General features: G+C 41.6%; 1 protein-coding gene across 9 annotated transcripts in view; it reads left to right on the plus strand.

Moving 5' to 3' along the window:
- The window catches only part of eif4e2 (eukaryotic translation initiation factor 4E family member 2), a 400,744-nt gene that overhangs the window by 22,575 nt on the left and 353,820 nt on the right, over positions 1 to 24,349 (plus strand). For 4 of the 9 annotated variants that reach the window (XM_078410248.1, XM_078410250.1, XM_078410247.1 and 1 more), the window contains exon 6: positions 15,394 to 15,530. In XM_078410248.1, coding sequence (XP_078266374.1) covers positions 15,394 to 15,530 — 137 coding nt within the window. Of the gene's footprint in view, positions 1 to 15,393; positions 15,531 to 16,208; positions 17,135 to 18,375; positions 18,416 to 18,553; positions 18,611 to 24,349 lie in introns of those variants that run through there. The other 5 variants (XM_078410244.1, XM_078410241.1, XM_078410242.1 and 2 more) reach the window with 3 other exon arrangements.

The raw sequence follows: 24,349 nt of genomic DNA on the forward strand, positions 1-24,349 counted from the left end.
CTTCTACAACACGGTGGTTGCATCAGCCATTTTCTATGGAGTGGTCTGCTGGAGCAGCAGCATCTCAGCGGCGGAAGGGAAGAGACTTGACAAGCTGGTCAGGAAGGCCAGCGCTGTCCTGGGTTGCCCCCTCGACTCAGTGCAGGTAGTGGGAGAGAGGAGGATGATGGCAAAGTTAACATCGCCGCTGGACAACGACTCTCACCCCATGCAGGACACTGTCACTGCACTGAGTAGCTCCTTCAGTGACAGACTCCTTCACCCCAAATGCGTGAAGGAGAGATATAGGAGGTCCTTCCTTCCCGCTGCTGTGAGACTGCACAACCAGCACTGCTCCCAGCAGACGAGTCAACAATAACAGCTAAGACAATTTATTTATCTTTTATTTATAATGAATGATCTCTTGCTCTCTTGCTATCCACCTTGCTGCTGTAACTGTAAATGTCCCCGGTGTAGGACGAATAAAGGAATATATTATTATTAACTCTCTTAAATCCATCCAGTGATTTAGCCTCCACTGCCCTCTGTGGCAGAGAATTCCACAAATTCACAACTCTCTGGGTGAAAAAGTTCCTTCTCACCTCAGTTTTAAATGGCCTCCCCTTTATTCTAAGACTGTAGCCTCTGGTTCTGGACTCGCCCAACATTGGGAACATTTTTCCTGCATCTCGCTTGTCCAGTTCTTTTATAATTTTATAAGAAGATAACTGCAGATGCTGGTACAAATCGAAGGTATTTATTCACAAAATCCTGGAGTAACTCAGCAGGTCAGGCAGCATCTCGGGAGAGAAGGAATGGGTGACGTTTCGGGTCGAGACCCTTCTTCAGACTTATGTTTCTATAAGATCCCCTCTCATCCTTCTAAACTCCAGTGAATACTAGTCTTTTCAATCTTTCCTCATATGACAGTCCCGCCATCCCAGCGATCAATCTCGTGAACCTGCACTGCTTCAATTACACGGATGCCCTTCCTCCAATTAGGAGACCAAAACTGTACACAATACTCCAGATGTGGTCTTACCAGGGCCCTAGACAACTGCAGAAGGACCTCTTTTCTCCTATATTGAAATCCTCTCGTTATGAAGGCCAACATGCCATTAGCTTTCTTCACTGCCTGCTGTACCTGCACGCCAACTTTCAGTGACTGGTGTACAAGGACACCCAGGTCTCGCTGCACTTCCCCCTTACCTAACCTGACACCATTGAGATAATAATCTGCCTCCTTGTTTTTGCCGCCAACGTGGATAACCTCGTATTACCTTGTATAACCTCGATAATCTATATTATACTGCATCTGCCACGCATCTGCCCACTCACTCAACCAGTCCAGGTCACCCTGCAACCTCCTAACATCCTCTTCGCAGTTCACACTGCCACCCAGCTTTGTGTCATCTGCAAACTCGCTAGTGTTGCTTCTAATTCCCTCTTCCAAATCATTAATATATATGGTAAACAGTTGCGGCCCCAACACCAAGCCCTGCGGCACTCCACTCGCCACTGCCTACCATTCTGAAAAGGACTCGTTTACTCCTACTCTTTGCTTCCTGTCTGCCAACCAATTTTCTATCCATGTCAACACCCTACCCCCAAGTTGTACTGTTTAATAGCTTGTTGGTTGTTTGGAAGTTGCTGTTCTTGACCGGGATGATATAATTTTTAGGCTCCTATACCTTCATCAATAGACAATAGGTGCAGGAGGAGGCCAGCACCGCCATTCAATGTGATCATGGCTGATCATTCTCAATCAGTACCCGGTTCCTGCCATCTCCCCATACCCCCGGTCCTTATGGCCGGAGTGAAATGAGAGTGTGACCAGAGTGGTGTGGGTTTCTAATGACGCTGGCTGCCTTCCAGGAGGCAGCGACTCCTATAGATCCCTTTGACGGTGATGGATTGAGCAGTGTTCACCACATTTGGCAATCTTCTTTATTCCTGGGCATTTGAGTTGCCGAACCAGGTTGTGATGCATCCAGTCAATAGGTACACCTGCCAAATTCAAGAGAGTATTCGTTGACATATGGAATCTCCTGAATCTTCTAAGGAAGTAGAGACATTGATGCAATCATAAAGAAAGACCATCAATGTGCTGGGCCCAGGATAGATCTTCAGAGATATGCACACCCAGGAATTTGAAGTTATTACTCTCTCCACCGCCATCCCATCGATGAAGATGTGGATGATCAGCCATGATCACAATGAATGGCAGTGCTTACTCGAAGGGCCAAATGGCCTCCTCCTGCACCTAGTTTCTATGTTTCTAAGACAAGTTTGTGGATCCTCGGCCTTCCTGTTCTAAAGTTAACAATCAATTCCTTGGTTTTAGATCCAGGTTGTTCTGGCATCATTCGATCAGTCAATCGATCTCCCTGTACTCTTGACTCATCATCTGTAATTCGTCTAACGTGGTGATGTCAGCAAATTTGAACATGGAGTTAGAACTGTGTCTGGCTACATTCATGGGTATGGAGTGAATAGAGCAGGGGGCCGAGCACAAAGCCTTGAGGTGCTCCTGTGCTGATCGAGCAGGAACCAATGCTGCAAATTCGTAATGATGTTTTCTGTTGATGAGGAAGTTGAGGATCTAATTGCAGAGGGATGCGCAGAAACCCAGTTCGGTGAGCTTGGTAACCAATTTGGAGTGGATAATGGTGATGAAAGCCGAGCTGTAGCCTGCGAACAACAGCCTGATATTTATGTTGTTATTGTCCAAGTCGTCCAGTGCAGAGTGGAGAGCCAGCGAGATCGCATCCTCCATTGACCTGTTGTGGCGGCAGGTAAATTATGGTGGGTCCATGTTCTTGTTGAGGTAGGAGTTGATATTTGCCATAACCAACCTCTCAAAATACTTAATCACCACGGATGTTAGTGCAACCAGTCGGTAGTCATTGAGGCATGTCACCTACTCTTTTTGGGCATTGGTATTATTGATGCCCTTTTAAAGCAGATGGGAACCTCATACCTCAGTAATGAGTGGTTGAAGATGTCTGCAAAAACTCCAACCAGTTGGTCTGCACAGGTTTTGAGAATGGGACCAGGTTTCCAAATACACAGGACAAGATGTTAGAAATCCAAAGTGCCAAATGTCAACTTGCTCCCGGTGGTGATGGGAGGCTTATGCACTCACCTATGCTCCTTCGATGTTGAGAAAGGCTAGGCAGACACGTCATTTGGGTTATCAAGTGGGCACCTACTTTCATCGACGTTTCGCTGATTGGACCCACGACGTCTCCAGTAGGCTCAGCAGTGCATTCTGGCGTCCCAGAACCACCCCCCTCTGCATCTGCCTAGCCGGCTTATTTGGGAGACCAGATGGGGTCTTTCCTCTTCAGCCAGAGCCACTGGCTACTCCGCTCTGCCACCTGTGATGTTTCCTTGATAGCCTGGCGTAGGGCTTGTCCACTGATCTCCAGGTCCTTCATCAGTCTTACGGTTGATGTTGCCACAAATCCTCGACATCCAACTTCTACTGGGCAGATCTTTGCTCTCCAGCCCCGCTGTATATCATCAGGTCCAGATGTTTTTTTAGTGTTCACCCTCTGAAGGGTCTTCTGATGTCGATCTCTGAGGGAGATTGTCATACCATCAGACCACCCAAGAGCTATGAGATGTGAAAATGATGTGTTATCAATATAATACAATACAATATATCTTTATTGTCATTGTACAGGGGTACAACGAGATTGGGAATGCGACTTCCATACGATGCGATAAATTAATTAGCTAATCAGCATAAATTTAGACAACCCAGTGAAACAAAATTAGAAACAGTTTTAAAGCAGAATAAAGTGCAAGTAGGTCTGTGCCGATTCGTTGTGCGATGTGACCATCCGACTCAGCAGGACCGGTTCATAGCAGCTATGGCCCTGGGGATGAAGCTGTTCCTGAGTCTGGAGGTGCGGGCGTAGAAGGCCTTGTAGCATCTGCCAGATGGTAGAAGTTCGAACAGACTATTGCAGGGGTGTGAGGAATCTTTGTGAATGCTGGTGGCATTGTGTGTTGTAGATGCCCTCCAAGGCTGGTAGCTGTGTTCCGATAGTCTTTTGAGCTCTATAGACTACCCGCTGAACAGCTCTCCTGTCTGCCTCCGTGCAGCTGAGATACCACACAGGGATGCAATGCGGTTAGGATGCTCTCTATGGTGCAGCGGTAGAAGGTCGTCAGCAGCTGTTGGGGCAGACCAGACTTTTTCAGTGTTCTCAGGTAGAACAGTCGTTGCTGCGCCTTCTTGACCAGCGCAGCAGTGTTAATGGACCGAATATGCAACGAATGCCATATCCTAAATGGTGTTGGAATGTTCTGGAATCGTTTTTCTGACTCCTCCAGTGCTAGATAAATGTCTGCCAGAGGTGGGATGTAGACGGGCGTCATGATGATGGATGCAAATTCCCTCGGGAAGTAAATGGGGTGGCAGTTTGACAGCAGATGTTCTAGATGCGGAGATCAGGAGTTGCACAGGATCGCCACGTATAAGCATCAGGAGGAGACATGACCAAAAAGGTCGATAAAGGCAGAGCTGTAGATGTATATATGGACTTCTGCAAAGCATTCACAGGGTTCCGCATGATAGGCTGCTCTGGAAGGTTAGATCGCATTGGGATCCAAGGAGAGAAAATTGGCTTCATGGAAGGAAGCAGAGGGTGATGGTGGAAGGTTGCTTCTCGGACTGGAGGCCTGTGACTAGTGGTGTGCCTCAGGGTTCGGTGCTGGGCCCATTACTGTTTGTCATCTATATCAATGATTTGGATGAGAACATAAATGGCAAGATTAGCAAATTTGCAGATGATAAAAAAGTGGGTGGTTTTGCAGCAATAAGTATAGAAGTTGGGAGGTCATGTTGCAGTTGTATGAGACGTTGGTGAGGCCACATTTAGCCTATTGTGTTCAGTTCTGGGCACTATGCTATAGGAAAGATGTTGTCAAGCTGGGAAGGGTACAGATAAGATTTACGAGGATGTTGCCAGGGCCAGAGTCTGAGCTACAGGGAGAGGTTGAGTAGGCTGGGACTCTATTACTTAGAGTGCAGGAGGATGATGGGCGATCTTGTAGAGGTGTATAAAGTCATGAGAGGAATAGATCGGGTAAATACAGAGTCTCTTGCCCAGAATAGTTGAATCGAGAATCAGAGGACATAGGTTTAAGGTAAAGGGAAAAAGATTTAATGGGAATCTGATGGGTAAAGTTTTCACACAACGGGTGGTGGGTGTATGGAACAAGCTGCCAGAGGAGGTAGTTGAGGCAGGGACTATCCTAACCTTTAAGAAACAGGTACATGAATAGGACAGGTTTGAAGGGATATGGACCAAATGCGGGCAGGTGGGACTGGTGTAGCTGGGACATGTTGACCAGTGTGGGCAAGTTGGGCCGAAGGGTCTGTTTCCACACTGTATCACTCTATGACTCTATGACACCACAAAGAGTTTACCATGAGGCAAGTGCCACCGCCTTTCCGTTTCCCTGATGCCTCCGTTAGCTCCTTTTAATGATTGTAAAAACGTTTGGGCTAGAGGACTGTGTTTGGGGAGCTGGGGTTGCCATGCCTCTGTGAAACAGAGCAGACAGCATTCCCTCATCTATCTTTGATAAAGGGGCCTTGTTAAGTTCCCTGCTTTATTTTCTAGTGCCTGATCATTGGTCAGTAGAATGGTAGCGAGGTATGTTGTTGTCCCCCGTACTTCAGTCTTATTTGCAAGCCTGCCTGTCGACCCAGTTTCCGGACACAATGGAGGCCTTCGTGGTGCTGTACCTGTGATCCTCAGTGAGCTGGGGAATTCCAGTATAATCTGTGGCGCAGAGGTAGAGTTGCTGCCTAATGGCGCCAGAAACGCGGGTCTGATTCTGACCACGAGTGCTGTTTGGAGTTTGTATTTTCTCCCCGTGACCTGCGTGGGTTTTCTCCGGGTGCTCTTATTTCCTCCCACCCACCTTCTGAAACGTCGCCCATTCCTTCTGTCCAGAGATGCTGCCTGTCCCGCTGAGTTATTCCAGCATTTTGTGTCTACTGTATTAAAATGTTTTTAGAAAATTTACTTTTTAGTCCAAAACTTTGTTTTTATGTCAAAGTTTCTGTGATCTGACCTAAGAATAGTTGTTGGCCTCCAAATTTATTGCAGGGAATAGATGAGCAAGAAGCCTGTGCGAGTTTGTCCTGGTGCATTTTATATTTGAAATTCATGAGCAAGTTGCATTACCATCATTGTAACATACAGCCAGCACCTGTTATGTTATTTGGGATTTTTGTACTCATTCATTGGATCTAACTTCTGTGAAATGCTGCCTACAGTTAATAAAATTGAGGTGCTCCGTACCTGTAATCATTGTCAATCCTTAACTTTTGTTTTGAACAATCATAGCAAGCCAGGGAAGCTGTTGACATTATTTTCAGACCTTGTATTAAATATGCATGTTGAAGAGGACCTCCATTCTAGGACTCTACGAAGCACTCTTAGTCAGTTATGAAGTTGCAGTGAAGGGATGTGACTAGAGACATTAACAACAGATCCCTAAGGATCTGGATGCTGTGTCAGGCAAAAGTATGGCCACATATGTTGTCAATTTTTTAAAAACAGCTTAGCAAATCCACCATCTTCCAAAAAAGTGCACCACTACAGTCAGTTACTACTCCGTGTATGGATGGAGTTGTCTGGAGATGTTGGTGTTAGTCTTTATTAGTCTAACAGTCAGTGACCATTGATGATGACTTTCTGCTTTTATGTAATTTTCCTCTTCAAAACACAGTTGGTCCTCACCTCATCTTTTTCTTATTCCAAGATCAGTGATTTTAGCTTTTCCCTTTTACACTTCCTCTTTCACACCATGATCACACTACTTTATAATATGCAAGATTTTGCTTCTGCTCAGCCCCTCGCTCTTGAATAGGAAATGTAATTTACTATGTCACTCCATCAGTTTTTTGTAATTACATGGCACTACTATATCAGGCATGATTGATTTTCACGCAGGGCAAGACTGAAGTGTGAATAACGTACCAGCTTCCAAGAGTACCAGGTTAGACCTAAATTTTGCTCATAAGAATTTGTGGCTTTGCAGAAGGCGGCTAATTGATTTGTGCATTTAGTTGCCTTGGACATTGCTGGATATGCTTGAGAGAAATATGGATAAGCATAATTCACTCCATGTGATATCAAAAAATGACTCAAAACTCTGAAACTCTGCGTGTCTACTGAAGACGTGTGCTTCAGAATGAGCAACTCTGCAGCCAAGCTGGTCCCTGACATTTACAATTCAACTATTGGTGCATCACTGTGGGAAATTGCCAGGTATGTCCTCTTTACAAAAAATGGACCCAATCAATCTGATAATTTACTGCTTGAATCAGTCTACCACTCTAATGATGGGAAGATGTTGTCAAATGTGCTATCAAGCTCCAATAAGGACCATTATTTAAGAAGGGCAACAGGGATAAATAAGTACTTAGAAACTGATAGTTTAAAGTTGTTGGGAAATGATTGGAAGACAAATCCGGGAACAAGAATTAATTAAGGTTAACAGCCATAGCTAAATTTAATGTGACTGAATTTTTGAAAGACATAAGTCTGTCATTGAGGGTAATGCTGCTGATGTGCTCTATGTAGACTTCAGTAATGCTTTTGTTAAGGTTTCAGATGGGAAATTGATCAAAAAATAAAATCCATTGGATCCAGAGCAAATTGGCAAGTTAGACCCATCTTGGTCATCTGTAGAGGCTGATGGCGCAGGATTGCTTTTGCTATTGGAAACCTGGGACCAGAAGTGCACAATAATAATAATAATAATCATAATAATAATAATAATAATAATAATAATAATTTACTTGTCATTCAAACATATAAGTATGCATTTGAACGAAATGTCGTTCCTCACGGTGCAAGGTGCATAGTAGTTGATATTGATGTAAGGTGCCAGTGCAGCGCATGTGTGTGTTTTAGGTGAAGTGTGTATGTGCGTTGGGGTGCAGCAGGGTGTTCATCATTCTAACAGCTAGGGGGAAGAAGCTGTTGCACATCCTGGTGGTGCTGGCCTTGATCCTCCGGTACCTCATGCCGGACGGCAGAGGGGCAAAGGGTCCATGGGAGGAGTCCTTTATAATGTTGGAGGCTTTTCGGAGGCATCTTTTGTTGCAAATGTCCGGAATGGATGGGAGTGGCTCCCCAATGATGTTCTCCCCTGTGCTGACTAGTCACTGCAGGATCTTCCTGCCTGATGCGGTGCAGTTGCCGTACTAGACGGTGATGCAGCTGGTCATGATGCTCTCATTGTTACTTCTGTAGAACGCAGAGAGGATGGGTAGGGGAAGCCTCGCTCCTTTCAGCCTCCTGAGGAAGTACAGACCCTGCTGAGCCCTCCCGGCCAGGTGTGTCATGTTGAGAGACCAGGAGAGGTCATCAGCGAGGTGCACCCCTAGGAATTTGATGTTGCTCACCCTCTTCATGACGGAGCCATTGATGTGCAGGGGGGAGTGGGCAGCCTGCGTTCTCCTGCAAGTCTACAATCATCTCTTTGGTCTTGGTGACGTTCAGAGACAGATTGTTATATTCTCAGCAGCTCACAAGCTGCGCCACTTCCTCTCTGTAGATATCGAACATGGGACTCTTACTGTTTGTTATATATATACTAGCAATCTCGATGGCAACTTGTGAGGGATAATTGTTAAATTTGCAGGTGAAACAAAAATTGGTGGTGTTGTGGATAGTGAGGGATATAGTCTTTGGCTACTGAATATAGTGATGAGTTGCTAAGATGGGCAGAGCAATGGCAGATGGAATTTAATTCAGAAAAATGTGGGATGATACATTTTGGGAGGACGAATAGACTTGGGATATGGACTGTGAATGGTAGGACCTCAGGAAGTACTGAGGAACAGAGAGGAACAGTATACATGTTCTAAACCTTGAATGGCAATAGCACAAGTGGATAAGGTGGTGAAAAAAAACTTACAGAAAATATATGGAATAACTATATAACAAAAAAAGTTGCATTAGGCCACAGATGTAATACCATGTGCAGTTCTGGTCGCCACATTATAGGAAGGATCTGTTTGCACTGGAGAGGGTGCAGTGGAGATTCTCCAGGATGTTGCTTGGATGGAGTCCCTCCATTATGAAGACTAATTGGTTGGGACGAGGGAAGCAGATTTGGGTAAAGAAAATAAGGAATATGGAAATACATTTGTGGGAATCTAGGGAAGAAATTGCTGATGCCCTGGCAGAAAAAAAACATTTTTAGCCACTGGGGCCATACTAGAAGACTGGAGGATGGCTAATGTTGTACCTTATTTAAAAAGGCTGCAAGGCAAAGATAGGGACCTAAAGAGCGGCGAACTTGACATCAGTGATGGGCAAGTTATAGGAGGTGATTCTGATGGACACAGACCGACCTGAATCTGGATAAGCCAGGACTGATTAGGGAGAGTCAGCGTGGCTTTGTGTGTGGTAAATCATGTCCAAACTATTTGAAAAGAGTGTTTTAGACAGGGCAGTGGACATTGTCTATATGGATCTTAGCAAGCCTTTGACAAGGTTCCACATGGTAGGCTGGTCCAGAAGGTGAGATCACATGCGATCCAGGGTGAATTTGTCGAGTGGGTGGAGGGTGGTAGTGCGGGGCTTTTCTGTTTGCAAGGCTGTGACCAGTGGTGGGCTACAGGGTCCACTGTTGTTTGTTATCTATATTAATGAGTTGGATGATAGTGCAGTTAATATGGTTAGTAAATGTGCAGGTGACACCAAACTGTTGCAGTGAGGAATCTAAGTTTACAAAACGATCTGAATTAACTGGTGAAGTAAGCGAAGGGATGGCAGAAGGGAAGGCTAGTCTAAAACTACAACAATACAATACAATATATCTTTATTGTCATTGTACAGGGGTACAACGAGATTGGGAATGTGCCTCCCATACGATGCAATAATTTAATTAATTTAAACAACAGCAACCCAACGAAACAAATTGTAACAGTTTTAAGACAGAATAAAGTGCAAGTGGATCTGTGCCGGATCACTGTGCGATGTGACCATCCGGCTCAGCAGGACCGGTTCATAGCAGCTATGGCCCTGGGGATGAAGCTGTTCCTGAGTCTGGAGGTGTGGGCGTAGAAGGCCTTGTATCGTCTGCCCGATGGAAGGAGTTCGAACAGACTGTTGCAGGGGTGTGAAGAGTCTTTGTGGATGCTGGTGGCTTTTCTGAGGCATCGTGTGTTGTAGATGCCCTCCAAGTCTGGTAGCTGTGTTCCGATGGTCCTCTGAACTCTATGGACTACCCGCTGAAAAGCTTTCCTCTCTGCCTCCGTGCAGCTGAGGTACCACACAGGGATGCCATGCGTTAGGATGCACTCTATGGTGCAGCGGTAGAATGTCGTCAGCAGCTGTTGGGGTAGACCAGACTTTTTCAGTGTTCTTAGGTAGAACAGTCGTTGCTGTGCCTTCTTGACCAGCGCAGCAGTGTTAGTGGACCATGTTAGGTCCTCCGAAATGTGAGTGCCCAGAAACTTGAAGCTAGACACTCTCTCCACACTGTCCCCGTTGATAGAGATCGGGGCGTATTCCCCGTTATGTGACCTACGGAAGTTGATGATCAGCTCCTTGGTCTTGGTGGTATTTAGGGACAGGTTGTTATCAGAGCACCATACCGCCAGGTTCTGCACCTCCGCTCTGTATTTTGTTTCATCACCGTTGGTGATAAGCCCGATCACCGTTGTGTCGTCTGCAAACTTGACAATGGTGTTTGTGTCGAATGCAGGAACACAGTCGTGTGTGAAGAGGGAGTAGAGCATGGGGCTCAGAACACAGCCCTGTGGTGTGCCGGCACTCAGGGTGATAGTGGAGGACAGGTGCGGGCCCATTCTCACTGCCTGCGGTCGCTCCAGCAGGAAGTCCAGGATCCAGTCGCATAACGACGAGCTGAGGCCTAGCTGGTGGAGTTTGGTGATGAGCTTGGTGGGGATGACCGTGTTGAAGGCAGAGCTGTAGTCTATGAATAGCATCCTCACGTACGTGCCCTGTCTCTCCAGGTGAGTCAGGACAGTGTGAAGAGCCAGAGAGATGGCGTTCTCTGTGGATCTATTTGCCCTGTATGCAAATTGATGTGGGTCCAGTGAGTCAGGGATGCTGGATTTGATGTGTGAGAGGGCCAGCCTTTCAAAGCACTTCATCACTATCAGAGTTGGGGCAACCGGACGGTAGTCGTTCAGGTTGGTGATCTTTGCTTTTTTCGGCACCGGTACTATGATAGCCGACTTCAGGCACTTGGGGACCGTGGCCAGAGATAGTGACAGGTTAAAGATCCTGGTGAATACCTCAGCCAACTGAGCACAGTCCTTCAGTACCCTTCCTTGAACTCCGTCCGGGCCTGCAGCCTTGCGTGGGTTGACCCTTTGCAGAACGTGTTGTACCTCCTGTGTGCTCAGTTGCAAGATCAGTCCCTCCGCCTCGGCTGGGGTTCTTCCACTCAAGGTGGTGTTGCCAGTTTCGAAGCGGGCAAAAAAGGTGTTTAGTTCGTTGGTCAGTGTCATATCGCTGTGGGGGCAGGCAGGGCTGCTCTTGTTGCGTGCCCTCAGCAGGTTCTGTACCCCCTTATTCATCCAGGGTTTCCGGTTTGGGAACATCTTTATTTCCTTGTCCTCCGTGACATTCTCCACACAGCAGTTGATGTAGGAGAGCACAGTGGATGTGTATTCCTCCAAGTCTACCTCTGAACCGCAGGTCGCCTGTTGTGCAAACAGGTCCCAGTTGGTGCGATCAAAGCAGTCCTGGAGTTGTAGGGTGGCATCCTCGGGCCATATTTTGACCGTCTTTATTGTAGGTTTGGTCTTGCGGATGAGGGGTTTGTATGCGGGCAGTAGAAACAGTGAGAGGTGATCGGATTGTCCCAGGGGTGGGCAAAGGAGAGCTCTGTAGGCGTCCTTTACGTTGGTATACACCTTGTCCAGTGTGTTTGAGCCCCTGGTAGGGCATTGTACATGCTGATGGAATTTGCATCAGTCATAGGTCATAGGTTGAAGGTGAGAGGTGAAAGAATCTAAGAAACTTGGGTACGATCCCCCCCAAATTTTAAATGATCACATTTAAAAGGCATTTATCCATGGATAGTAAAGGTTTAGAGGGATATATGGGCCAAATGACTCTATTTTATGATCGCCTGATTCATTCTGTTGTATAACCAACACATTTTGGTCATCAATGTGCTTTTCCCCCCAACTCTAGAAACAACAAAGGGAGGCCTTCAAACTCCACAAAGGTTGAAGATAGAGCTTTGTAAAATGGATTCATTTTTTTGTTATCAAGGTGATGCAAATATTTATTAATGGTCCGCAAGCTTTCTCATGGACATTTGAGAACAATCAAAGTAGAATTCCACTCCAATTTTCATCAATCCCTGACACAGGTCCCAAAGGAAAATTACCTGATTTTCCTTGGCAGCCTCAATGCTAAAGTTGTAAAAACTTAAAGCTCTTGAAAGGTATAATTAGTGGAGAAGTAGAGGGAAATTCTAAATTTAATATGTCGTGCAGTACCACTAATGAAATGCTTAGAAATAGCCATCTCCTAACAATTGTCCTATTCCATCAGATGCACAAGTGCAATATCTCCTGTGACACTTACAACCAAGGCATCCTTATCACACAAATGAAAGGGCCACAATGACATCTGTGTGACAGACTGAACACGGCTGGGTTAACTGCCTTCTAATCTTTTTTTAATCTCCATCGACCTGACTCCTAAATGGCAACAGAAATGTGCTATAGGAAATGCAATATGAAGACCCTTTGAAGAGAATTACTTAATCGGTGCCTCGTAGCCAACCTAAGAGCTGAACCATTATTCCTAGAAAGCACAAAAATCATCTATAATTGTCACCTTTGGAGCGATTCAATTTCCGTCTTTGACAACGCCAAGACTGGTTTGATGAGAATGACCAAGCCGGATTCTAATTCATCGTATGTGCCAAGCATTCTCAAGACTAGTAAGCATTATTGTGACTTGAGGGTAGAGAAAGCAACTTTTGGAGACCGAGGAACAATAAAAACCTTGTGTTCCATAGAACTGATGGTAGATGGAAAAAGTATGGCCGATCCAACAATAACCAATGGCCACAACGTGCATTCATTTTCCAGTGGTGTATAAATTGCCTATCGTCCTTGCATCTAAGAACTTGCCCATTGAGTGTCAAGAGGAGAGGGGAGCTCTTAAAATTGTGAGGCTGCTGGAAGGAGAGCTTTGAAAGTTTTAATCAGGGCTCTTATCTCTGACGTGAGTGTGCCTGATTTCATTCCGCTGCACACAGTCTACTGCAACCATGGCACTTCCCAACGTGGAAAGAATCCAACACTGGATAAATAATGTCTCCAGAGCAAATTAAATCTCAAAAGTATGAAAACGAGGCGGAGAAGCATTTCTGGTGCAATCATGTTCTCATCAGAGAACTTGAAAGCATGCTAGTGGATCTCGGGACCTATAATTATAGCCATTTAAAAGGATTGCATCATTTAAAAGGATGATTTGATTTATTTATTTTCTTTCTCTTTTCTCTCGTCTATTATATTGTTTACAATGTACTATGTTTGCATATTCTGTTGTGCTGCTGCAGATAAGAATTTAATTGTTCTATCTGGGGCATATGACAATAAAACACTCTTGACTCTCTTGACGTACAGTTGCATTCATTATAAAGGATTCTCCCTGCAATCTGCCATGAAGGAAATCATTGCAAGAGCTTGTCTCCGTGTCCCGTAGCTGATGTACTACTTCCAGAGTCACAATGTGGATTTTATCTGTCAAAAAGCATTATGGGCATGATGTTCAACTCCAACTGAGAGTAATTATGGAGAATCCTTCTCAAATTTGGTTATCCTCAGAAAAAGATTCTTCACCATCCTCTTACTCCATGGTAGACACAAAATGCTGGAGTAACTCAGCGGGACAGGGGGACAGGCAGCATCTCTGGAGAGAAGGAATGGGTGACGTTTCAGGTTGAGACCCTTCTTCGATTTAAACCAGCATCTGCAGTTCTTTCCTCCTCCTCTTACTCCATGATGACATGCAACCCGGAATTCTTACTAATGGGCACATTACAGTGTTAATGTCAGCACAATGTGGTATTAAACAAAGCTATGCCCCCCTTGTATCCTTTTTCTTCAGTCTTCCTAGCTGCAATACTTCATCCCATTCCCAGCAAGCTCACTGCAGTAGAAAAGTTGATGTACAAGGCTACATTTGTGAATTATTTTGGCTCTGATACAACAGTCGCAAGCTTCGAGTTATGGGATGTACTCAACCCTTGTTCATGTGCTCATTCGGAGGCAGAGCTTAAAACCATTATTGATTTTTACCAAAATGTGCAGGAGGGTGGGGCGTGAGACTAGGCATCTGGAAAACAACACTGCTATCTCTTCCCTGCTCTCCTCCAGCATTACACCCTGGTCACTTCATATTTCAAGGAAGCCAACTTGCAGCTGGAGCAAAATATTACAGATAAAATCTACCACTGCCTTTGACCATCTGAGGAACTGAGAAACTGAGAGCAAGACCTTAAACTGATCATTCTGGTCATAGTCTATTGAACCCCAGTTTTTGTATGGATTGGCGATGCAGACAATGTAAAGAGATCTGGAGAAAGTTTTGGCAGCGTAGGTTTACTAGGTTAATTCCCGGAATGGCGGGACTATCATACGTTGAAAGACTGGAGCGACTAGGCTTGTATACACTGGAATTTAGAAGGATGAGAGGGAATCTTATCGAAACGTATAAGATTATTAAGGGGTTGGACACGTTAGAGGCAGGAAACATGTTCCCAATATTGGGGGAGTCCAGAACAAGGGGCCACAGTTTAAAAATAAGGGGTAGGCCATTTAGAACTGAGATGAGGAAAAACTTTTTCAATCAGAGAGTTGTGAATCTGTGGAATTCTCTGCCTCAGAAGGCAGTGGAGGCCAATTCTGAATGCATTCAAGAGAGAGCTAGATAGAGCTCTTAAGGATAGCGGAGTCAGAGGGTATGGGGAGAAGGCAGGAACGGGGTACTGATTGAGAATGATCAGCCATGATCACATTGAATGGCGGTGCTGGCTCGAAGGGCCGAATGGCCTCCTCCTGCACCTATTGTCTATTGAAAGGTTATCAATGTTGCATTCTGTAAAATCTGCCAGTAGTCACTATCTGATGGCTACCATCTCCAGCTTTGCGTCTTTCATACCTGAACAACTCCAATGGGCAAGCCACGTTGTCGACACATCGCCTATTCTTATATCTACTTGTGAGGAACATTTCGATAATTATTATATTAATGCTGCTGTAGTATAAAGGCAAATTGCTGTTGGTATATTTCTGATGGTTACTTGCATCTAGACACCACTGTCAATTAGTAGATTACCAGAATTCACTCTGGATTCTCTTTTTAATATTAGGAAGATATTATCTCCATATGGAATAAAACTGCCTGTGACCAAGCTACAACAGCACGAATACGGGACACATTACGACGTGTTCTAAATTTGCCACCCAATACCATAATGGAATACAAGACTCACACTGACAGTATCAAGTGAGTATGACCTGTTAACAAAGTTGCTTGGTTCAAAATGTTTATTGGATGTTGATTTCATTATTTTTTAATATAACATTGCACAAAAATACACAAATTGGGTCAAATGAGGAAATATGAAAACAAATAATTAACAAATAATAAAACAATGAACGGTACTCAGTGTTGCATGTCCATGTCAGTGTGATCATCGGCACATGATTAAGATGGGGAAAATGAAATAATTTGACAGGTACACATTGATGGTTGATTCTCCGAATGTTCACTCCTTGTTTCTTCAATCAAACTTGTGGAGTGGTTTAATTTTCTTGCTTTTAATTCATTTCAAATTATAGCCTGAAGGATCTAAGGGTGCAAAAATTACATTTGCTTCATGTGTTGCTTTGAATTTATAATCTGTCATCAGATGATCATGTGAGTAAGATACACATGTAAAATACATACTTAAATAATTGAATAGAACCTTAAAAGATGCTATCAAGATAGTGATTCAGGTGCTTTTAATGTAGGTAGTACTAACACAGAATGTTTTCATGTCAGAAGAACCTTCAGCAAAAGAAGGACAAGCTTTACTTGGAAAGAGAATTCCACAGTCTTAATTGGCTTTTTAGTGGACAGTAGTCCTAGTTTTTTTTTTAAACTGTGTCAAACTCAATACTAAATGCTCTCTTTCTCCAGAAATCATGGAAACATTTATCGGGAAATGGAAAAATACAGTCAGTGAATGATGTACACCTATAACTGGGCCAAGGAATATTGTTGCTTCAGATATTTTACACTAAAGCTTCTGCCTAACTTGAGAATACGTTGCTGGTGTTAAGAGCCCAAAATGGACATTGATCCATTTTCTAATAATAATCCCAATCTACCCACTAATTGCAAATGTCATATTAATGTTAGAACAAACAGAAATTTAAAGAGATGAAAAGCATAGTTGATGGTCGACAGTATAAACACAGAACTTATAGTCACTCCTAAGAATAAAAATAATATTTTAATAATTACTTCCCCAGAGTTTCTCTCAATACCATCCAACCATCCTGGCTGTACTATGTCTACTAAGGCAGCTAGTTTAGTTAAACCAAGATTGATAATTCATGAAATGTTGAATTGGTTTTAAGCCAAATTTTACAAAAATAATGACAACAAATCTACTGTCTTCCATCACTTCATGAAAGTGATAGTATCTACTGGATATCCCCACATGTACTTTTAGCAGGAAAATCCCACAGCTACCATTGATGAATTCTACATGATAAATGAAACCTTTAACATGTTGAAATGTAAAGTTTTGATCTTTACTCTCACTATAATATGGCCTGAATATCTTATCTTAATTAAATGAGGTCTGCTTGTGATGCCGCAAGCTCCCATTGCTGCTTGGCATTTAATTTGGCCCAAAACACAGTTAATTTGTGTTACACAAATACACAGAGATGCTCCCTGTCCCGCTGAGTTACTCCAGCATTTTGTGTCTACGGTGTAAACCAGCATCTGCAGTTCCTTCCGACACGGTTAATTTTATCTTTGTCTATTGTATTTTTTTGTACTTGAATATTTCAAAATGAATGAGGATTAAAATAATTAAAATGTACTTACTCTTGAGCTTGTGTTCCAATTTAACTTGCACTGTTTTTAAAGTGTTTCAAAAAAAGTTTCCTGAATGGGAAATCTTCATTGTGGATAGTTGCTCAGCCAGCATGGTGACATTGCAGCAGTTGAGTACCAGAGATCTGGTTGAACTGACACCAGCGCCTTCCAAAAAGAAGTCATTCTTAAAACTGAGATCACAAGATCTTTTGGAGTGTATTGAGATACGCATGAAGCCCTATTGCTTCACTGCAGATTCTGAATCACTAATCTTGTGGCTTTCCCATTGCGTTACCTATGGTGATCCTGTGGATGATTGATTTTCCACATTGTTACTCTGTTTCTCGTGTGCTGTAAAGACATCTCAGATAACTTCCCCATCACTCCGTGGTTAAATAACATTGAATAATTTGCCGATTTAAATAATTAGCTTAAAAGTGTTGTTTATGTAGAAAGTTTTGCCATCAGTTGTTTTGTCAAGATTATTGCACTAAAGATGATTTGTGAAGATATCTGAACTCCATCTGCTTAAGCTTTTGATGACGTTAGAGAATATGGAGTCAAGATTTCCTTGAGGTTCTAATGTTTTTGAGATAAGAGATGTGCTAAGGCTAAATGCAATTTTTGAATGTTTTCGAACTGACAGTCCTGGTCAAAAACTCTTTGGGGTTGATAATCAAAAACTATCTTTGTGAAGTTTTCAAAAAATATGTATATAATTAAGTCATTTTTCTAAACTTGATATTTTGAGAATCAAACCAAGTAGATTACTGTTTCCTGGTCCCTCACTTGATTCACATTTTCTTTTAAGGTTTCAACCCAGGTTCTCTGGTGCTTATAAATACAATCAGAGAACATGGGCATAATTATGTGAAGTAGTTAATTTAAAGCTGGGTGCTTGGACTAGACAGAGTTTCCAGAGCTCGCTTGGTTGAGTACTACCCTTCTCTCCATTCCCAAATACTCATCCTATTCTACTTACCACTGTACATGTGGTGCCAGTGGGTTTGCACGTTTCAGGCTCCAACTGCTTCTCTTTTTATTTATATTTTTAAATGGACATTTACTGCTGTGGTGTATGGACTGGACTGAAAGGCCAACAAATAAGAACATTAGTTGATGTGACTAGAATGAGTAGTAGGGGAGTCAAGGAATAAATGGCCTGTTTGCTTAGTTTCAAGAAAGAGCAGCTGACCAATTATAAAACTCTCCACCAATTTCCTTATGTCCACCGTTTAATCTCCCTTCGTGCCAGGATCAAACCCAGATTTCGTGATGCAAGGAAGAGAAACAAAGTGAGTATGCAAATCATAGGCCTCAAGTCAGTTCATTAACACTGCCTTGATGCAGTTGTGTTACTTGAAGCTAGGAGAAAAATTGAAAAGCCTGAAATCTTTGTTTCCATATTGAATACATCAAATACCTCATCACAGCTGCCATTTGACAACAGATTCCACAATGAGAAGCAGGTACATCCAATTCACTGATCTGTAAGTAAATACCTATTTTCTTAAAAGCATTATCAGAACATGCTTTTTATGTGTAACCATTACACACACATAAATTATTGTATGGTATTATTTAGATTGGGGACGGAGGACCTAACCCTTTTTAAAAAGGGCCCTTCGCTAAAAGTTTGGACAAGCACTGGAACGCTATGCCCCGACGTACAGCTATTTCCCTTTGTAACTGGATATTTAATAGGTTTAACCCCTTGAGCTTGTTTTGGCATTCTTAAATAATGGCTGACCTTCAATTCCAATCTTTTTACTATGAGTTAGGACATGACTCTTGAGTAATTCAAGTATTCGTAGTCTGTTCTAGTCTTGAAGGCTTTTTTTCTTGACTAGAATTATCCTCGATAATCTCTTTGCAGAATTCCAAATCATCTTCTATTTATGTTATCAAGTCTGACATGTGCCAAGACCATTTGTTATGTTTTGTACAGACTTTTATAGCTACTTCAAGACATTCTGAATACTGGCAGTTCAGAAGCTTTTTCATTTATTATTTTGGATATAATCTACTTATGTTTTTTGTTTTTCCACCACAGAATTAGCCACCATGCCAGTTTTAGTTATTTGTCAAGTGACTCTTCAGATGTGCATATTTATGCCTTAGGTGGTTTCACTTACCAAGCAGTTTTGTTTATTGGTATCTTGCATATAGTAAAATCAGTGTAAATTTGCATCACCATCATTGTATCATCTCCACAGAACAGCTTACAAAGGTTTTGTCCTGCATTGCTGTTGTTTAAAAGACAAAACCCCAATGATCTCTGTTTTTTTTTTAAGATGCACACCTTCACATTGCCAATGGGCCAAAATACTGGAACTTTTCCATCCAAAAGCATTGCAGCTGTATATAATAGTTTCAAATAATTGCAGCATTTTAAGATCTACACCTACTCAGGAAATTATTGGCTCCTTAATGAATTATTGGATTCATTCCAATCATTTTCTGTCATGGAGAGTAATCCAAAACAAATCTCTGAAATGAGTGAATTTCATTCATTGAAATTGAAGTAAATGCTGTTCGGGTTTTAAAAGCTTTGTGGCTGTGTTGCTTTCAAAGTCAAATGATCTAGATGCATCAGGTTATGAATATTAATTTCCCCATGAAAAACAGCCTCCTTCCCCATAGATCATTTCATTACACACCTTCATTGTAGGTTGTAATGTGAAAACTATTTGATAGTATACAAAAACATTTTATAAAATTAATTTTGCATTTGTCACAAAAGTGAAACTTGCACTGTCAAAACACTGAAACTTATTGCTACTTCTTAATCATGTAGAAACCTATAAATTGCTCCAAATGAATCTCTGCTTCTGCATAAAGTGCTTTGCTTTGCAATCTTTTCCCTTGTAATGTTGAGATATATATTAGTCATTTGATTGGAACGTCAGAACTTATAATTAATTTTTAACTCTTAAAAAGATTCTGGACATTTTTTAATCATTAATATGGCTTCGTTCAGTTTCTATATGATGATGGATTATCAATTTTTTCAGGCATGTTTCAAAATTCAGCAATGCTTGTTTTTAAGTTTGAACATAACTTGCAGTCATTTTTGTGGTTTGTAAAATGTTAGTTAAAAGCTTTTTTTAAACTTATTAGTTGTCTATAAGAAATCTTCAGTGTGACTGCTGCTCTGCCTGTTTGATGACTTGGGTACTGCTGGAGATCCCTGAGAACTGACACCTAACATGGGAAAGGATAACTTCACAAAAGTGGCTAAACCCTAAAACGTTACTCACTTGTGAGAAATGGATAGAAGGCATTTCAAAAGTATTTACTTTTCAAAAGTACTTCAGTGGATGTAAAATAAATAAATAAAATAGCCTGATGTTATGGCAGTTGCTATGGAAACCATGTCATTTTCTCTACCTTCTGCTTCTGTGTGAGCCAATAGATCTTAAAGTTTTGAAACTGTTATAATGACATCTTGCTTTGCTAGGTTAGTCTAGTTTATGTGAGGCCAATTAATCTTATTAATACTTCATTTCCTTTTTTGAATCTCAAGTTCTGGAGCTGATTTAGGCCATTCGGCCCATCAAGTCTACTCCACCATTCAATCATGGCTAATCTAACTTTCCTTTTCAAACCCATTCTCCTGCCTTCTCCCCATAACCCCTGGCACCTTTACTAATCAAGAAATCTCTTTTGTTTTTAAATATTATTTTTATTGCTTTTTCAAATAGCATACAAAATCATTTAACATAACATAAAATAACATAACATAACAAGGCACATCAACAGCAAGATCACTTTTAGGCACCTAAAGGCACTTTAAATATAAAGGAAGTAAGGCACGTTTCTGCTATAGTACATGTTTTTATATATATATACAGTATATATATATACTGCTCCCACCTTTAATAACATACCCAGACAATAATCACAATGAAAATAAAGACAGTCAGCAGTTCACTACAAGGCCTCAGTAAAATCTTTCCCCTCCAGAAACTTCATAAACGAGCCCCAAATCTTTTCAAAGGTGTCGTATTTCCCCTTAACTATATATGAAAGTTTTTCCAAAGCAAGACACTGCAGTAATCCATCAACCCAACTTTGCTTGTTTGGTCTATAAACCGATTTCCATGACAAAGCAATTTTATGTTTAGCTTCAAGCAGACAAAATATAACCATCTTCTTATCTGTACTGTTAAGTTTACAGCTTGCTGGAAAACACCCAAAAATACAAAGTTCAGGACAGAGTGGAAGCTTCTCTTTTGTGGCAATAGATAAAGTTGTTATTATCTCCTTCCAGTACTCTTGGATGGTGGGACATTCCCAAAGGCAATGAAACAAGCTACCCTCATGTACACCACATTTGATGCACAGATCAGGTGTATTCGGGTTAATACGATGCAGTAAAACAGGAGTAATATATAGTCTCATTATCCATTTGTACTGGAGTAATTTGAACCGCGTATTTATTGTTTGGACTTGAGATTGTAAACATATATCCTGCCATTCTTCTACAGTAATTTCTTCATCAAGATCTGAACACCACGCAAGCCTTTTATCTTCTGAAGATTCCTTTGCTGTAGCCATAATAATTTGGTAAAACCGTGAGATTTGGCCACCTGCCTCATGATGGTTTAAAGCCGTCTTTTCTAAAGACTTTTGAGTTGGCAGACCTAGTGAGCTTTGCGTCTTTGCTATGAAGTTTCTAATCTGGAGATACTTAAAACAATGTTTTGAGTCAAGTCCGAATTTTTGTTTTACTTCATTGAAACTTAAAAGAATATCATTATTATATAAATCTGAGATTTTACTGCCCATATCTTAAAACCCAAATCGTTAGTGCCTGGCGTAAAGTTTCTATTTCCCCAGATTGGTGAAAATTGGGATGGAGGAGGATTTTCCCCCAGATAATTTAACACTTCATGCCACACTATCAGTGTGTTTTTTACGAAGGGATTTAAAGTGTATTTTTTCAGTGTGGATATATTTGCTGAATATAGATAAAGATTTAAAGGAATTTTAGAAAGAGGTAAAGGAATTTCTGAAAGAGGTAAAGGAATTTAGGAAGGATGTTCATTTTGAGAACATTAATACGTCCAATCATGGATAATGGTAAGGATTTCCATCTGTTAATAGATTCTACCACTGAGTTAACCACCGGATTATAGTTAGTGGGCACAATGGATTCTATTGTTGGAGTGATTTTTACTCCAAGATATGTAAAACTTTCCAAAACATTTCTGAAAGGAGTATGTAGCGGAGGGGTTAGTCTTTCAGAACTTTTAAGAAATAGGATCGTAGATTTAGATGTATTAACTTTATAACCTGAAAAACTTCCGTATGTTTCAATTAAATCTAGGAAATTGGGTATAGATTGTTTCAGATCCGTTAAAAAAAGTACAATATCATCCGCATACATGCCTATTTTATTCTCAATATCATTCATTTTAATACCAGCTATCCCGCTGTTGCTTCTAATTCCAATAGCTAAAGACTCAATGGCCAGAACAAAAAGTAGAGGTGACAGGGGGCACCCTTGCCGTGTGCCTCTGAAGAGAGAAAACTGTTCTGATCCCATATAATTGGTCATCACTGAAGCCCTTGAATCATAATATAAGACTTTGATCCAATTGAGGAAGTAACTGCCAATTCCAAAACGATTAAGCACTTCAAATAGGTATTCATGTTCGACCCTATCAAAGGCTTTTTCAGCATCAAGTCCTACCACAGCCGCATCTGGTGCCTCTTTGCATATATAATATTCAACACTCTACGTATATTATGGAAGCCCTGTCTTCCTTTAATAAAACCATTTTGATCTATAGATGGCAGGTGTTTCTCAAGCCTCCGTGCAAGAACTTTTGCTATTATTTTCACATCGGAGTTGATCAAAGAGATAGGGTGAAAGGATTCACACTTTGTGGAGGGCTTTCCTGGCTTTAATATTAAAGTTATAAGTGCATTCCATAGTGATGGTGGCAGCTCACCCTTTCCAACCAATTCTTCAAACATGTCTCATAATGGGATGAGTAGCTTGTCCTTAAACTTTTTATAAATATCAATAGGTATACCGTCTGGCCCTGATGCCTTTCCTCCTTTCATACTGACAATGGCATCCGACAGTTCTGATAGTACAACTGGACAATTAAGCTCATCTTTAGCTCCTTCTACAACAGGTATCTCTAACTGGTCTAGGAGGTTGTGGAGGGTCTGTGAGATGGCTGGAACATCTGAGGTATAGAGTTTTGAGTAGTATGATTGAAAAATATTGTTAATTTCTTGTGGATTTATTATTGTTGTCCCTTCCTCAGATTCAATTTCCAAAATTGATCTTTCATTTTGCAATGATTTTATACGCCAGGCCAATAGCTTCCCTGCCTTCTCTCCTTGATCATAAAATGTCAGTTTCAGTTTCATTAGGCTGGATGCTGCTTTATTTGTGGACAATTCTTTGTACTGTGCTCTGAGAATTGCCAATTTCTGTCTGGTCTCTTTTATATCGTAAAGATTAATTTCTATCTCAAGTTCTTTAATATCTTTGTCTAACTATCAATTTCAGGTGTTGTTTATTTGAGCTGCTACTTGTATCACTGATCATTTGCCCTCGATTATAGGCTTTAAATGTCTCCCATCTAGTTGATGCTGAAGTTTGAGTTGTATTCAGTTGGAAATAAGTATCAATATCTTTTCCAACAAATTTGAGGAATTTTTTAACATATAACCATCGTGGGCTTAATCTCCACACAGCAAGGCCTCTACTAGCTGTCCTAACAGTATAACTAACTAGTAGTAAAGCATGATCTGAAATGACAATACACTGAATCGTTCACACAGGTTATCATTGGTTTAGAAATGAGAAAATAATCTATGCGTGAATAGGAATTATGAGCAGCAGAGTGACATGAATATTCCCGCCTTGAAGGATTTTTATATCTCCAAATATCACAAAGGTTCAACTCACACATAAACTGTTGTATTATTTTCCGACACTGCATATGAGAAGTATCCACTCCTGAGGATTTATCCAATTTTGGATTAAGAGTACAGTTAAAGTCTCCTGCTATACTGATGAAACCATGTAATGTTGATAATGTAAGAAACAGATTATTATTACAATTTGTATCGGCGCTATTAGGGCCATATGCACTTACTAAATTTATTTCTTGATTTAGTAATGAGCCCTGGATGATTACAAATCTGCCTGCTGGATCCTGTATGGTTTTATGAATCCGTAGTGGAACAGATTTGTGCACAAG

The sequence above is a fragment of the Rhinoraja longicauda genome, chromosome 13 (genome assembly GCF_053455715.1).
Source record: "Rhinoraja longicauda isolate Sanriku21f chromosome 13, sRhiLon1.1, whole genome shotgun sequence".
NCBI lineage: Eukaryota > Metazoa > Chordata > Chondrichthyes > Rajiformes > Arhynchobatidae > Rhinoraja > Rhinoraja longicauda.